We start from the raw sequence: 17,125 nt of genomic DNA, 5'->3' as shown, positions 1-17,125 counted from the left end.
TTTCCAATCTGTTCTGGGAATCAGGTTTCTATTCCATCTCCCCCAGCTGGGCTTTCAGAACTCCTCATTAACTTAGAACATTTCTCACAAATTTCTGTAGCTGGTTCATCTTTCTGCCATTGTGCACTTAAATGCAAGCTAGTTAAGGAAGGAGGTGACCAGGGCAGACAGGATACATCTCAGAGGGTGGAGGTGATCTTACAGGAGGGCAGGGACTGTGCTCCTGCAGAGATCAAAACTGGGACAGAAGTTATAGGGAAAAACAAGTGAAGATAAAACTTTGTGACTTCTAGAAATGAGCTCCCAGAGGCACTGAGTTCTGTTGGTGTCAGGATTATGGCTGCAGGTGTCCTGCCCAGAATGAGAGGCCCCAAGGACCTTCCACTGTCAATAGTCTATGGCCATGACCATGTCATTTAAAACAATTTATGTAAAATTTCAAACATGTATAATAATAGACCAGTGAAATGAACTCCTATATATCTATCGCCTAGAGGCAACAATTATCAAGATCTTGTCACACTTACTGTGCAATTAAAAAAAAAAAAAAAAAACTATACCCTTTTCCTTCCCAAATCCATTCTGGTGTCTGGCTAGAGAGAAGTATTTTATCTTTTTTTTTTTTTTGCTGGGCAAGCCCATTTTCTCCAGTTTCAAGCCTTACATACTATCCAAGAATAATGGAGTCTGGAAAATGGACTCATAACTATGAAACTTGATAACTGTAGAGCTGATGAGGACCTCTGTACCCATCATTAGCCCTAAAAATCCTTCAGGACATTATTAGACTGCCTCTCAGCCTCCACCCTCCCCTCCTGCTTGGCCCTCCTCCCCCACCACATCCCAGCTTTTAATCCAGAGGTCAGCAGCCTCTTCTGCCCATTCTGAGTTGTGAGCAAGACCTGTGAGGGACATCGACAGGCCCAGTTGTTGGGCTTAGGAGCAGGTAAATAGGGCAAGGAGATAGGGAGGAGAGGTCTTAGGGAAGAGAGGAAAGATAACGAACAGGTGCTGATCGTAGGTGGTAGGGTATGGTGGCTGGACTGTGGGGGGCCTCTCCTCTCTGCCCCATCCCTGTTGGAAGGATAGAGGAGGCACAGATCAGGTGTGGGAATCTCCTACTCATCATATCTCCATTCTGGCTTGGGAGGGGGTGGAGGGAATGCATCTAGTTTGGGAGGTGCCAAAGGGTCCTTTCCTGGAGATCTCTGCATATTTCCCCAGCTTGAAGCTGCAGATGGGGCTTGGTTATTAAGGGTGGCCAGGGGAAGATGTTTTTCCCAGCAAGTGAAGAGTTCCTGAGAGCATGTTGGAGCTGGGGGCTGCTATCTCAGCCTATTAGAAATGTTACAGCCTTGACCTTTTTTTGCCTTGGCCCTAGGACTATCCATCCCTTGCCTTGCTTGGAGAGAAATTGGCAGAGAACAACATCAACCTCATCTTTGCAGTGACAAAAAGCCATTATATGCTCTACAAGGTATGCCTGGAGGGAATGAGGGAGGCTGATGGCCTGATTCTGGGGCCCATGATGACCCCAAGGTGAATAGGAGATTAGAATGTGGGGAGGTGGGGTGAGGAATGTTAACAGCCTTGCTCTATGTGGGAGGAGATCCAAAGGAGGGGTGGAATATAGCCCTGTCTTGATCTAATGGGAAATAATAGTATTGAAGAAGCTATTAGCATTCCCCTAGCAGTGCATGCCTTTATAAGCAATGTAAACATATGGTGTCTAGTCTGATCCTGAGAAAAACTTTGGAAATAGTATGAGGTCCCATTTTTCAGGTGATGAAATGGATATCCAATGTAATAGGGAAGAACAATATAAAATAAAAGCATACAGGAAGAAAATTCAGGCATCGAAGCAGGCTACATTACTCACTCCAGTATTCGGAGTTTTATGCCTTCCTCAAAGAGTAGAGCAGACCAGGGGCTTAGTCTGAGACAGGAATTCCCAAAGAAAGCAACAGATGTCTTGAATGAATAGAGCAGTCTGTGTATGAATCTATTCTGTCTAAGAGACTTTTCCCGGGTCAGCCTCTGGACCGTCATTATAAGCTCCCCTCATGAATGTGTTCTTTCTCACAACCACAGGCAAGTCACATTTTGAACCAGAAGTCTCCTAGTTGCTCAGGGAGTGTTCATGTAAGCTAGATGTAAAACCCAGCTCCCCTCTGACTTCCTTTGCCTTGAGAAGTTATGAGAACTGAATCAGCAATACCTCCCCAGCCCTGCCCACCCCTCAGACTGCCAGCCCCTGTCCCCTCTCCATACTGTTCTTAAGTATCCACAGAAGAACCTCTGACTGTGGTTTTCTCTTGCTTCTGCCTGAGATTATCACTGATAAAATGCCACTTACATCTACTTGAGCTCTTTCTCTTCTTCTAGTCCGAATCAATTTTAGAAGATGAAAACAAGGGAAGAGGATTGTTTTTCTTGTTTTGTGCAGTGGAAGATAGCAGGACAAAACCTGTCCATTTACAAGGAACATTTCTAGAAGGATCGATTGCACAGACTAGACTGGGTATGCTTCCAGACGCTTCAAGACAGAAGTGATCCACTGTGGCCTAAGCCGTTCTTGCTCAGAACCGAGGACACCTTGCTCAGGGAGTCGGCCCATGCGGTCCAGGACAGGCTGAGGGCAGTGGAAGTTTCTAGAGGTCTCTGGCACTTTAATACGTGACCTACTCAGGCGTTAGGACAAATGAAAGAGGAAAGGCAACAACTTCAAGGCTGCCTGCTGTGCCATGGGATTTCACCCCGAGATACCCAGCTGTCCCTGGGAAACCACCATTCACATCTCAGTTCCCTATTCAGGGAAGAGGCCATAGTTGAGACTCTTGGAAAAGCTTCCCCTTTTGCTCCTGCTGAAGATATTGAGGGCGTCCTTGAGCTGAACTTGGGAATACAGATCTATGTAGACTTGAGAAAAGATGGCAAGAATATCGAGACTATGTTGCCCGTAGAGGAGGATGGAATTTCAGAGAGTTGTCTGTTGCATGTCAGAGGGGAGAAGTCTCCTGGAAGGAGCAGGACATTCTACTTCAGGAGCAGATCTTGCCAGGCCCTGTGCACTCAGACCTTCAGAGGTCGGTATCTCACAGCCTGCTCTAGCAGCTCCGTTCCCCAGAGCCGGTTCTTCTCGCTTTGCCTGGTGGTGTCTCCTCCAGTTTATGGTGTGAGAGAGTGTGGTGCTGCGGGGTCCTTACTGGTCTAGCTCAGGAGAGCAGTCAGTATAGAAGGGCAAAATTGGCTTACATTTCTTCTTCCTTTCTTTTTCTTTTCAAGAATTTCACAGCCCTGATACCTGGAACAACAGTGGAGATTTTACATGGAGACTCCAAAAATATCATTCAGCTGATAATCAATGCGTACAATGTAAGTCAGCAGTTTCTTCCCCACTGCCACCTCCACCCCACCCTCTCCCGCCAAGGCCCCAGGAGCTGATGTGTGTGCAGGTGGGCCGTGAATTATGCTGGTGTGTGTGGCTCTGCTTTCTTTGCCTGTCTCTCTCTCTCTTTTTTTTTAAAGATCTTATTTATTTATTTGAGAGAGAGAGAGAGAGAGAGCAGGAGCTGGGGGAGGGGCAGAGGGAGAAGCAGACTCCCTACTGAGCGGGGAGCCCGATGCGGGGCTGGATCCCAGGACTCTGGGATCATGACCTGAGCCAAAGGCAAACACTTAATCAACTGAGCCACCCAGGCACCCCTTTGTTGCCTGTCTCTTGAGTTTGATGCCTTCCTCCTTCACTCAGGTTTGGGGTAGAGAAGGCCATCCGACTTGATGCATCCTCTCCCCTTGCCTCTGCCCTCTTGACTCTCATCAAAAGTTGAACCCAGTGATCAGCAAATTGCTCAGTCAGACTCAGGCCAGTGGCCCCTGGACATGCTTGGGTTCTGACTTCATGATAGCCTGGGCCCATTGGAGCACCATGCTTGGGTGGGCACGGGTTCTCTGCACCTGCCCTGTTGCCGAGGTGATCCTGCCTGTGTGTTGGCAGGAAGTGAGAAGCCTGCACGCTGACCTCGCCTCCCAGTGGGCAGGACAGTCAACATGCCCCAGGCCTTAGAGCTCCGCATCAAGCTGCAGACTAAAATGGAATATAAGGATCCAAGAAGAAGCAAAAGGTCTTTTGCCTGCCCACTTAGGTCTGATTGTAATCAGGGCCTTTCAGAGGGAGGCTGTGAGGGCCTAGTGAGTTCTCTGCTCTGTAACTTGTCACACTGACTGGGCTCTCTGTGAGTAGTAAGTGGGGCACTCCCAGACGTGCTTTAGCTGTCCCTTCCTCAGGCCGAGCCCAGCTCCATGATTCCCAAACCTGTCTCCTTCCTATCTTCCTTTCCCTCAGTTCTGTGGACCCGTGAAGTACTTGATTCAGACCTACTTTTCTCAGGAGAATGGCAAGCCCAGTTTCTTGTGCTGGCAAGTTCGTACCCTCAGCCCTCCCCTCCCTGCTAAGCCCCACTAGGGTTGCAGCTTTCAGTGTCCACCCAGCCCCTCGTGGGGCCAGGTAATTCCCAAATTGGAATTCAGAGTGCATCTTCCTGTTAAAACAAAGTTATGTATAAAGTAAATATACTTTAAGTAGCACTGTTAGTCCTAAACTTATGTAGAATAGACATTTGTGGGCTAACCTCTGGGAACCTCATTATCCACTATTGGCACCACACGTGTGGTAGAAAAACCATCTTAATTTCCCAACCATGACTGATACACAAATGAGTATTTGGAGCTCTGCCTCTCCATTGTTGACTTTGTCAACCTACTGATGCAGTCCTGTTTTGAGTTATAAAATACTGCTCAGCTGACCAGGAACCAGAGGTAATGTCCTTGCCACTGGGGGACCCCAGAGCCCTCACTTGGTCTCCTGGAGGTTGAGCATCCAGGCAGTGAGGATTTGTGGATAGTTTTCTGTCCTCTAACGGCCCCCACCTTCTAGTGCAGTTAAAGGTCCTCTTCTTCTCACAAATGCTCCAATCCCTCCTCACTCCTGGAACCTTCCTATTGAGAGAAACCAAAGACTTCCTTCCCCATCTCTTACCCCATTCCCCACATACTGACATCCTCTCTTCTGTTCTCTGATTTTTAAGTCTTCACCGGACCCAGCAGGCCAGGGTTTCCGGGTTCACCTTATCTTTGGTGGTTTTCACATTTCCCCGTTGGGTGGAAACATAACCTACCGAGAGAGTGTCTTAGAAGAGTGTGTGTGTGAGGGAGGGGGCCCAGGCCTGCTAGTGTCGCCCCCTTTCTGAGGGCCACTCCTTACTGTGAACCTCTTTGGCCTCAAGCTCTGGACACTGGACTAGAGGGGTCAGAGTAAGAGAACCCCCTGGTGCTGCACTTCCCATCCCTCCGGGGGTGCAGGGGCTGAGAGACCCCTGGGTAAGGAAAGGAGAGGGGCTGCTGTTGGACCTTTTGTCACTGTGGGGTGTGTGTGCATGCATGGGTGCGTGTGTGTGTATGTGTGTGTGTGTGACCATAGTTTGCCTTTTGCCAGGCCAGGGCCTTTGGAAAAGAAATGGCTGAAGAATAAGCCCATCTTGGGCTCTAGGGTGGGGTGAGGATCTCTCCTAGGTTTCTGGGGAGGAGCCCCTTCCTCAGCATTTCCATCCTTAGGTAGCTCCTGAGTTCAGATCCTGTTGGGAGGCTGGCTGACCTACCTTGGGGGTTCTCCCGAGAGCACTTCCTGCTGAAGGCCTAGGCTCTCTGCTCCCATGGCTTTAATCAAGGAGGGCATAATGACCGGCTGGGTGGGAAAATGGTGCTTTGTGGGGCTGAGTGGTTCTACACTCTGACATTTATGTGTGGGACCGCTGAAAACCAGGGAGCACAAGGCATTATTGTTGATTCCCTGTATGGGAGCTCGTAAATGCCTTTCTCTGAGATATGTTGCAGTGGCCCTGAGCAGGTTTATTACATCTAAATTCATTTTCTTAATGAAAATCCGGGGACCTGGGGAACATGCTCTGTGTGGACGGCGGAGGTTAGGAGAGGAACGGAGAGCCCTGTCTGCTGCTGAGGAGTTGGGGTCTGGATGAGTAGAGAAAATGATCTTTTCTAGGCAGGAGCTGCATTTCACCTGTGATGAACTCTAAGAGTCCAGGACCATAGCTTAACTCTGAGCTCAGCTGGCTCCTATGAAAGAACGTGTTAGGAAATGAGACATACAACTTATGAATGAACATTTGAAACTCAACTCTTAACATGGCTGATTCTGGAATGCTATCCACAGTGACTATTCAAATTCAGTGGAAATATTTTAAAGGAGTATTATTGAGATCGTGAACAAAATAAACTGTACAGATTTAAAGTGTAAAATCTGACAAGTTTTGACACAGGTACACATTTTTGAAACCATCACCACCACCAAGATATTGAACATGTGTATCAGCTCAAAGAGTTGGGATCATTGGGAATTCCCTACTCCCGCCCCCTCCCTTCAGTGGGGATTTTAAAGATACTAACTACACAAATGTGAGACAGCTAGGTATCTGGAGACAAGTCTAGTTGGTGGAAGCCGCGTTGGTGCCTGTTGGTGCTCAGCATTGACTAGTTCCTGTTTCACAGGTCACGGTCATTTCTGACAGACTCCAAGGCTGGGGCTGGGCCTCGAGGGCGTGTGTGTGTGCACATGCACTTAGTGCACTTAGCTCTGGTTTTCCTTTCACCTGCTCCTCTCCCTGGCCTGGGTCTGAGCCCAGCTGTGACCGGACTGTTTGCTTTTCTCTGTGTTACCTTACCGTCTCGGTGTTTTGTGGTGGATTCCATATGAGTCATGCAGCAGATGACTAAGTTTGGGTGTTGACTCTGACCTCCCCTAGAGAGCTGGCCAACCATCTGTGGGGACATTCTGAAGAGATTTTGGTTGAAGCACATGTAACAGATGAAACAGCTGTGGGATTTAGCCAGGCTGAGGAGGGAGCAAGATGGGAAGGGTATGTTTAAATCCATGTCTTGCAGACTCGAGTTTGTTGTAGACAGCTTTCATAGTGTGAAATCTTCAACTCTGGGTTTTGATTTATGTATTTTTGCTTGCTGTGCCAAATTCTTCGTTGTGAGAGATCACCAAGTCCTCCCAAGAGGGTTTAGCAATGTGGAGTTTGGCTGTGCTGTCGGTGCTGGGGAGAGGTTCTCTTCCAGAGCCCAGAGGGAGGCTCTGGGTGCACACACACAACACCAGCATTACGTCACATTGAGAAAGGGGAATAGGGCTCAGAATCACGGGGGCGCTCTTTTCAAATTGGGGAAGAACAGAAGGAGCTGGAAACCGCTAGCCTGGCATGTGGAGGGTAGTAGGAGAGGCTTTGGTAGATGTCTCCTAGTGGAGCACGTGTTCCTCTTTTCGTTGTTGCCATCCAGTCTGCGCCCACCCACTCCACAGCTGGCCTGACTTAAAGCAACTGCAGATGTGACCTAGCCTGCTTGAGGATGTTAATAGCCTTTAAACTTCTGACATCCTTGACATTGTCTCCTTGTCCTAGGATGAGGAGTAAGGCAACATCTTCAGGGGCAGATCTGGTAGGAGTTAAGTGAATTTCAGGAGTCATATGTAAGTCTTCATGCATAAGAACTGCATTGCCTGTAGCTTTGATCCTCTACTATATTTTATGTTCCATTCCATGTATTCATTCATTTGTTCAGCAAATATATACCAATGGCCTAATGTGTGGCAGACATCATCTATATCTTGGGGGGAAAAAAAAACAGTAAACAGAACACAGTCCTGCCCTCTGGGATCCCGTAGTCTTTTACAGGAGATAGACCCTTATGACCAGAATGCAACCTGACCATCTGTACGTTCTAAGGTCGGAACACTGCAGGGAGAAGGCCTGGTTCTGTCCTGCCTGCTTTCAGCAGCTGAATGACCCTGGATGATACCTTTTCTTTGGCCTCAGTTCCCACTTCCATAAACTGACAGGTTTGAACTGAATAATCTCCACAATTCCTATCCCCTGCCCCCAACATCTTAAAGAGTTTCTGATTCCTGTGGGGAGTAGGAATAACACAAACTTCAGATCACAACACAAGGCTTTGGGGTCTTACAGCCAGAATGAAACACAGACTTGATTTCTACCCATTACAGTTACCAGTTCATTCAATAGGAGTCCCAGTCCCCAGTGCTCTTTCTTCCCCATTAATGCTTCCAGATGGCAGCTCCAGCAGATCTTCATGGGGAGGGAGCACTAGTGTTTCCTCCCAATGTCTTGTTGGCAAGCCACAGGACCCTCATGTTTTATGTGACTGATCCTAAGTAATTTTTTACATAGCTCCAATCTACCTAGCCCTTTTTTGATATACTGATTTACCTCATTCTCATAGTTATTCACAATTAGAAAATATGTATATTTTAAATTGACTTTGTCTTAGAGTATAAATCGGTAGTAATCAAAATAGTATGGTACTGGCACAAAAATAGACACATAGATCAGTGGAACAGAAAAGAGACTCCAGAAATAAAGCCACAATTATATGGTCAATTATCTATGATAAAGTAGGCAAGAACATACAATGGAGAAAATAAAGTCTGTCTTCAATAAACGGTGCTGGGGAGACTGGACTGCTACGTGCAAAAGAATGAAGTTGGAACACTTTCTAACATATGCACAAAAATAAATAAACAAACTCAAAATGGATTAAAGACCTGAACGTGAGACCTGAAACCATACAAATTCTAGAAGAGAGCACAGGCGATAAATTCTCTGACATCAGCCATAGCAACATTTTTCTAGATGTGTCTCCTAAAGCAGGGGAAAGAAAAGCAAACATAAACTATTGGGGCTATATCAAAATAAAAAGCTTCTGCACAACAAAGGAAACCATCAACAAAACAAAAAGACAACCCACTGAATGGGGGAAGATATTTGCAAATGTATGTATCCAAATACAGGGTTAATATTCAAAATATAGAAAGAATTTATATAACTCAAGGTGCCTGGCTGGTTCAGTTGGTGGAGCATGTGACTCTTAATCTTAGGGTCATGAGTTTGAGCCCCACATTAGGTGTAGAGATTACTTAAAAAGAAAATCTTAAAAAAAAAAAATTATATAACTCAATACCAAAAAACAATCTGATTAAAAAATGGGCAGAGGACTTAAATAGACTTTTTTTTAAAAAGATTTTATTTATTTTGACAGAGAGAGAGAGTACAGGCAGGCAGAGGGAGAGGGAGAAGCAGGCTTCCTGATGAGCAGGGAGCTTGATCCCAGGACCCTGGGATCATGACCCGAGCCGAAGGCAGACGCTTAACCGTCTGAGCCACCCAGGCGCCCCAATAGACATTTTTCTGAAGAAGACATACAAATAGCCAATAGACATATGAAAAGATGCCCGACATAACTAATCTTCAGGGAAATGCAAATCAAAGCCACAATGAGATATCACCTCACACCCGTCAGAATGGCTAAAATCAAAGTGACAAGGAATAGCAAGTGTTGGTGAGGTTGTGGAGAAAGGGGAACCCCCATGCACTGTTGGTGGGAATGCAAGCTGGTGCAGCCACTGTGGAACACAGTACGGAAGTTCCTCAAAAAAATTAAAAATAGAAATACCATATGATCCAGGTATTCCACTATTGGGTATTTACCCAAAGAAAATGAAAACACTGATTCAAAAAGATACAGGCACCCCTATGTTTATTGCAGCATTATTTACAAAAGCCAAGATATGGAAACACCCTAAGTAGACAGTGGATAAGGTAGATGTGGCGTGTATACACGATGGACTATTACGCAGTCATAAAAAAGATACTGTGCCATTTGTGACAACATGGATGAACCTAGAGGGTATTGTGCTAAGTCAAATAAGTTAGACTGAGAAACACAAATACCATATGATTCTACTCATAAGTGGTATCTTAAAAAAAGAAAAAAAGAAAGAAACAAAAAGCAGAATCAGACCTATAAATAAAGAGAACAAACTGATGGTTGCCGGGGGGGGGGGGGGGGGGGGAGAAAGGGGGATTGGGCAAAAAGGGTGAAAGGGAGAGAGAGATACAGCTTTTAGTTATGGAATGAATAAGTCACAGGAATAAAAGGCACAATATAAGGAGTAAAAAAAAATTATGACCTGTCTTTCAAAAATAATTTTAAGTTTCTTCCACTAGGTCTGAACCCCTGAGCATAGCTGCCATTAAAACATCCATCCATTCATTCAACAGAAGCTTGTTTTCAATCCTAGGGAGAAATATGATAGGGCTCTGGGAACTCACAGCTCAGTGGGGAAAGGAGCTCGGTAAAGAACTGTGTTCAGCAGGAGAGTGCTGTGTATGTTGAAAGATGCTCACACAACTCTCTGCCAGTTGAGGCTGACACAAGAGGAAGTGATTTAAGAGAGAGAGTATTTTTAGAGTTGCAGAAGCACTTGGACAATTTGTTGCAAAGGGGGAGACTATTTTTTGCAGGGAGTATTTTCAACAAGCTATTAATTTGTTAGGAAAACTGCATATTTAACTTATTCAAGTTTAGCACTACAGGCTCAGCAAAAAAGGGAAAAAAACAAAACAAAACAAAAACAAAGAAAAGAACCCCAGAAGAGCAAGAGGCAGTCCTGCCAGCCATCTGTTCATGTTCCCTGAAGTACACCTGAGAAAGGAGGGTGCGGGCCTAAAGGGTCATCCATTGATCTTGGGGTCCATGTATCCGTGTGTCTCTTAGAGTGTGTACATCCTGCCATACTGAATGTACTTAGTGTATAAACATTTATTTTTTGTAAGATGTGGCCCCTAGACACAAGCCAGTTCATTGGGCCTGAGCCACCAAAGTACGTCCTCCTTAGAGATTTTTAGTGGCAAGTTTTTCGACTTCCAGGCGTGCTTCTGTGAAATTTGCACAAACTCCTCACAAACTAAATAGTATCCAGCACCCAGATCCAAAAACAATATTACTAACACCCAGAACCACCTATTGTGCCCTCTTCCACTGTTTATCCCTCCAAGGGTAACCATTAATTTTGTCTCCTTTTAAATTTCATATGAATAGAATCATACAGTATGTATGCTACTTGTGTCTGGCTTCTTTCAGGCAGTGTCATAAGATTCATCTATGTCATGGAATGTCATATTTCATTAATTGTTACTGTATGGTATTCTATGTGAACACACTGTAATTGTTTTGTTAAAAGTCTGTTCTACCGTTGACAGGCATTTGGGTGGTTTTGGTTTCTAGCTACTGTGGACAGTGTTGCTGTAAACGTTCTCATACGTGTCTCTGGTCAGTATGCATCTCTGTTGGGTATAATCCTACAGTGAATTACTAGGTCCAAGGTTGGTCCAGGCATTAGTAGATGTTGCCTAATGGTTTTGTCAAAGCTTGTACCAATTCACACAGCAGGTTGAGGGCCCCAGTTGCTCCACCCATCCTTTCCAACACTTGATATTTTTGGTCTTTTATTGTTTCTATTCTGATGGGTAACTTTGGCTTGATTTTTATTTCATTCACCATCTTGAGAACATAATTCCCATGTAAGATATTATTCTTTCAGAATGTGGTTCAAAACTCAGCGAATGTGGTCCTCATCTGATGGAGGGTGGGTGTGAGTGTGAGGATTGGCGGGGTGCCTTCCAGGAGAAATGGTTTTGCTGAACTGGTTTTGAAGGTTGACAAGATGCTGGCCAGGGGAAGAGAAGAGAGAAGAGCCATTGACTAAGGGAACACTGTCCCGGGCCCATGCAAGGAGGCACGTGGCAAGATTTGAGGAGCTGCATGTCCAAAGCTGAGTGGGATGAGAGGTGACACTGGAATGGCGAGCAGGGACAGAGCGTCACCCCCTGGAAGCAGATAGTTACCATATGGCAGGTGGACCCTTGTCAACCTCACTGACGATGAACATCTCCGCTGCAACCTGTACTAAACGGTTCTGGCTTCGTCTTCTCTCTCTGCTCAGAGCATCCGGTCTAAAGTGGAGGTGTCCGTCTGGGATCAGCCTGAGGATCTTAATCTCTTCTTCACTGCTACCTGCCAGGATGGTGTATCCTACCCTGGCCAGAGGAAGTGTGAAGGCCTGAAGATTGGGGACACGGTAAGTTCTCACCCCCAATTATACCTGTTAGCGTTGGTCATCATTCTTTGGCTTCTGGGTTTTAGGGGTTTATATTCTGTCCTCCAGCTCCGCATCATGGGGGGACGCCTGCTCTGTGCTGTGTCTTTGGGGTGCCAGATGGTAGAAAGCTTCAGTCAGGAGACAGCACTCAGTGCATTGCCGCGTGAGGCTTCCTCAAGTTGACATTGTGCCCTTGGCGTTTTAAAACATTATTTTCTTCATTTGACAGGCATGAAATTAGGTGGGAGAGTATGGTAGGAATCTAAGAAAACTGGCCTTCATTCCTAGTCTTCGACAGCTTGCCCTGTGCCTTGGATAATCTGACCCTCGCTTTTCCCTTCTGCAAAATATGAAGAAAGCCATCCACTTCTGATTTGATCTGATGGGGTGGGTAACTCCACAGCAGTGGAGGGCACTGAAGCTTTGTGTGGATTAAGTGGCTATAAATAACGATGGGGAAGAAACATTGTACGTAAAGGTGTGTGTACTGGTGTGCCAAGCCAGGGCCTTACATGGGTGATGGAAACAGAAGACACACGGGCACAGAGGCAGGCAGAGCGGTGATGGAGAGCTGTGCACACGTCTTCCAGAGCTTCCTGCTGCTAGACACAGGCCACGGATCCTTTCCCTGTTGCGTTGACCGTTCCACTGCTCAGAATATAGAAAGGCAGTGAGAGAAAGTTCCCTTCCACACATGAAAGAATCTGACTGAAGCCAAAAAATTTATAGGGACCTTGAAAATAGATGACTGTATCTTTGGGGCATTAGACACTAATGATGGCCAAGTGGGTATTAGCAGACTTATACCCTGGACTCTAGGGAAACAGCTCAGAGAGACGTAGGTAGAGCTGCATGGCCGGTTGTCTCTCAGCATGGCCTTTTGGGGCTTTCCCACGTGCCATGCTCGATCCTCTCCCTCCTTCCCTGTCACGGCTGCCCTTCACCCATTTGCAACACACAGGCGTACATTCCCCGCCCCCCCCGCCCCGTTCTAAATCTTACAGTGGCGCCTTGCCCTGACAAAGGGACAATTCAAAATATGGTATCAATGTTGAGAAGGTGAGGGACTCTAATGACTAAGTAATAAATCTTTATCTGAGACCTGTTTCTTCCAAGTTGCTTTTGTTTAAAAAAAGGGAAAGAGGGCCTAATCAAGCTGTCAGATGATACATCATTAAAAGTGAAAAATGATTATTTGTGGCATTTAACTCAGAAGGCGCCCCTAGGGTAAGGTGACATTGCTGTAACAAAAATCCTTCTATTCCCATCTTCCTAATTATATGAATCAGGTTTTTTGGAGGGTGTGCTTTAATCTAGACAAATACAAAATAGGAATAGAATCAATCCCTGTCTTATTTAGCAATAAGTAATATTTTATGTATACATGAACTCTTTGGGTGGGGAAAGCTTCATCTCCTTAAAGAGGCACTTCTGATAAAATTTTATATTTAATACTTGTCAGATTTTGCAGTATGTTTATGTTATCTTGATCTGTTGTAATGATTCATCAGTCCAGATGATTTTTTGAAAACCACAAAAGCCCAGTGGTCACAGGGTTGAAAGAGACAGTTATGAAAAAATGGAAGGAGGCAGAGATCACCAGAGAAAGGGACACACAAGTGAATTCCATAGATCTGTGGGTGGAATGTCTGGTGCAGTGTGTCAGGAAAGCAAAAAGCATAAAAAGCACCCAAAAGAGGAGCTCTTTACCTGAAGAAATAGGTGCAGTGGGACAGAGGTGAGAAAGAGGATCCAGCATACACAAGATGCCTGGGTTTCAGGAAGGTTCTTGACAATGTCTAATGGCATCCTCATGAGTAAGATAAATAGTGGGAGTTGATGATAGCACAGTTAGGCTGATTCGTAGCTAAGTAAACTTGCTTCTTAAAAGTGTTAATAATGTCAGCTGGAGGAAGACTTGAGTGAGGTTCCAAATGTTTCTCATCTGTCCGTGTTCACTACTGGCTGCAGTTGAACTCACAGAAGACCTGCTTATCAAATGTGAGAAGGTCACAGAACTGGAGAACACAGTTTATCTCATAATACAGGAAAACCAAGATATAAAATAACTTTCAAAATTCAGCTGGGTTGAAATCACAGGACTGATATCCCGCATTTAGCTCGGAATATTTACAGGGTGGAGGAAATTTGGTTTGATAGTGGTTTTTAAGAAAAGGATCTGGCAGATACTGATACTCAAAAGGCTTAATGTGAATAAACAGTGTTGCTTAAAAAAAGAAAAGCCAACTGAGGTTGCATTAACAGAAGTGTTTTGAAACCCCAGAGAGAATGGTCCCACTCTTCTTTGTGTGGGTCACGCTGCATCTGGAGTTCTGTGTTCAGTTCTCTCTCCTATTTTTTTTTTTTTTTTCAAAGCACAGGTGACAAGCAAGTGTCATGATGAATTGTCTGGAAACCAGGAAGGTCAAAGGAACTGGTGTTTGTTGATAATAATGACATAAAGTTGGATTTATTTTTAGATGCAAGAAACTCAGGCAATTGATGCTGCCTTAAGCAAAATTGAGAAAGTCCTTTTAAGAATATTGGGGTTCCTCATAGACCCAAGAGGCAGGTGCAGTTAGCCTTAGGAAAGATAGTGAGTTAGCTCTGTGTTCCTCACCACTTCCCTACGAGCAAGGTAGTGTTATTCATGTTGACAGTTGAGAAAAGTGGAGCCAGGGCTTTCTGGCTGTGTTGCTGGTACCCTAGACCACCTTTCCCTGGCCTCTTGCTGCCTATGATTCTGTTCTCTCATGTCTGTTTCACAGGGTTCGTTTCGGAGCAAAGTATGATATCAAAGAAGGCCCCCCCCCCCACAGGGAACGTAGTTTATTGAGTGCCTTTATGCGCCTTACTTCATTCAGTGTGCACACCCCGTGGCTCAGGTGGGGAACGGGATGCTGCACTCATTGCTGCTGGGCATCCTGAGATTTGGGAGTGTCACAACCTGCCCAAGATCCCCAACTAAGTGGTGGACTTGCAACTCAGACCTCGGTCACTTGACTAGTCGTCCTTATCATGGAGAGAATAACCCGTGTACCATTTCATGGGGATTTATGATGGGCTGTACTGCATGCAGGAGGGACTTCCTCTGCTTCCCTCTGCTTCCTGCAGCACCTGTAAGGTAGATGTTACTTCCCCACTTGAGGTGAGAAAGACTGGGGCTCCCAGGGGGACCTGAGAAACTTGCTGGAAGTCCTGCTGCTGTTGAGCCACAAGCACCTGGAGTCCAATCTGAAACTACTGATGCCAGAGTCTGTTCTACCTCATGCACTTGGGAAGTAAAGCTTTCTAGGAAGCCCAGGTGGCATCATTATCACCTATGTACAGACACCCCTGTGTACAGATTTTTGTTTTTGCTAGAATAGCTCAGGAAAGTAGGGACATTGTCCAGAAGACAAAAAAAGATTTTATTATTTAAAAAAAATTTGTTTTTAAAGATTTTACTTATTTATTTGAGAGGGAGCGAGAGAGATCACAGAAGGAAAGGGAGAAGCAGACTCGCTGCGGAGCAGGGAGCCTGACATGGGAATCGATCCCAGGACTCGGAGATCATGACCTAAGCCAAAGGCAGATGCTTAACTGACTGAGCCACCCAGGTGCACCCCTCCCCCCCGAAAGATTTTAAATGGCATTTTTTCACAAAAACAAAAAATCTCTGATGTGTTGGGATGATTTAATAGAGAAGCTGAAATAGAAACAGAAGAAAGGTGCTTCATCCACACTGATCGCCCTGGACAGCTCTTCTGTACGGGTGGGCCAGCGGCCTCCCTTCAGCTCAGAGGGAAGCCTCCCGTGGTGGCTCGTTGTTCCACTGTTGTCTTGCTGTCCCATGGCCCCTGGCTCTGCTGCACAGGGGGTGGAGTTCTCGTTTTCTTGGATGGAAATAGACTGGCACAGGGCAGCAACCACTTGTCACAGTGGACAAGCTGCTGTCCGCCAGGGCCATGCCAGCCACGAGAGGCAAGCTCTTGGAGGGCCCTGGAAGCACGGGGGCAGAATCAGCTGCATAATTTGCAGGACCCAGTGGGAAATCAAAATAGCCCTGGGGTCCTTCTTCAAAAATACAGAATTTGAAGATGACAACAGCAGAGGGTTAAACTGAGCACGGGGCCCTTCTGAATGTGGGGCCCTGGGACTACAAAGGCCCAGGCCCATGGAGCCAGCCCTGGCAGGGGAATGAGGGGGGCTCTCACTCAGCCCCCTTTTTGCTGAAGGGGAGATGCACTTCTGCTTTCCCAGCTGGGGCCGGGAAGGCAAACTTCTGTCCCTTGTCCCAGACTGAGCTTTCTCTAGAGGGCTCACAGTTGGGCTTCAGCAGCCAGGCCTGCTCCTGAGTATGTGGGCTCTTCCCCCCTAACATTGGTCTCAAGGACAAATCTGGCAGAGGAAATACACATGCGATGAGTCAGCCCCATAGAGGGTGAGGGGTACAGCTATAAAAGTTGGGCATGGTGTCCCAGCAGCCCCAAGGACAAAGGACCTGCATCACAGAGGGGTGCTGTTTGAGCTGAGGAGCATGAGTAGAGGTTTTCCAGGCATGGAGAGGGAGGATGGGGAGGTCCCATCAGTGGGCATAGCATGTGCAGAGCAGTAGGTGAGTCTGAGCGTGTGAACAAGCTTTGCCCTTTTGCAGGTGGGAAGCAGCTGAGGAGAGTGGGTTGGGGCCTGAGGCAGGCGTGGGCCATATGGGTAGGACATAGGTGCCAAGCTAAGGTATCTGGCTGTTATTTGGCAGGTGGGTGTTCTTCTTCAGTGCCATGACTTGGGATGTCTGTGGACAATTCAGGGAATGGCAGGAGGTAGGCAGAAGGGCTCAGGGACTTACCTAGGGAAGAGGGATTAGGAAGAGCAGTCAGGGTGTAACTGTCATCGGGTATCTCTGGGTCTGGCCTGTAGATGAGGGCATGGCCCATGGCGGGGGTGGGGGTAGGTGGGTGCAGCCTTGGGACAGCTGGGTTCAAGTGGCAGCCAGGTGAGTCTCACCCCCTTGTAACTAAAGCTTCCTGCAGGAGCAGTAGGGGGAGAGGGGGGTAGGCAGAGGCTTTATGGTCACTTCCAACCAGAGGCCATGGTTTTGTGACTCTTCTG

At 46.4% G+C, this 17,125-nt stretch overlaps 1 protein-coding gene across 2 annotated transcripts in view; it reads left to right on the top strand.

Annotated features, from left to right (window-relative positions):
• Positions 1–17,125, top strand: part of ITGB5 (integrin subunit beta 5) — a 115,027-nt gene that overhangs the window by 62,960 nt on the left and 34,942 nt on the right. For both annotated transcript variants that reach the window (XM_021692611.2, XM_021692612.2), the window contains 3 exons: positions 1,382–1,477; positions 3,286–3,375; positions 11,879–12,013. In XM_021692611.2, coding sequence (XP_021548286.1) covers positions 1,382–1,477; positions 3,286–3,375; positions 11,879–12,013 — 321 coding nt within the window. The remainder of the gene's footprint in view (positions 1–1,381; positions 1,478–3,285; positions 3,376–11,878; positions 12,014–17,125) is intronic.

The sequence above is a fragment of the Neomonachus schauinslandi genome, chromosome 1 (genome assembly GCF_002201575.2).
Source record: "Neomonachus schauinslandi chromosome 1, ASM220157v2, whole genome shotgun sequence".
Lineage (NCBI taxonomy): Eukaryota > Metazoa > Chordata > Mammalia > Carnivora > Phocidae > Neomonachus > Neomonachus schauinslandi.
Note: the sequence above shows the minus strand (reverse complement) of the source record. Positions and strands in the feature narration are given on the sequence as shown.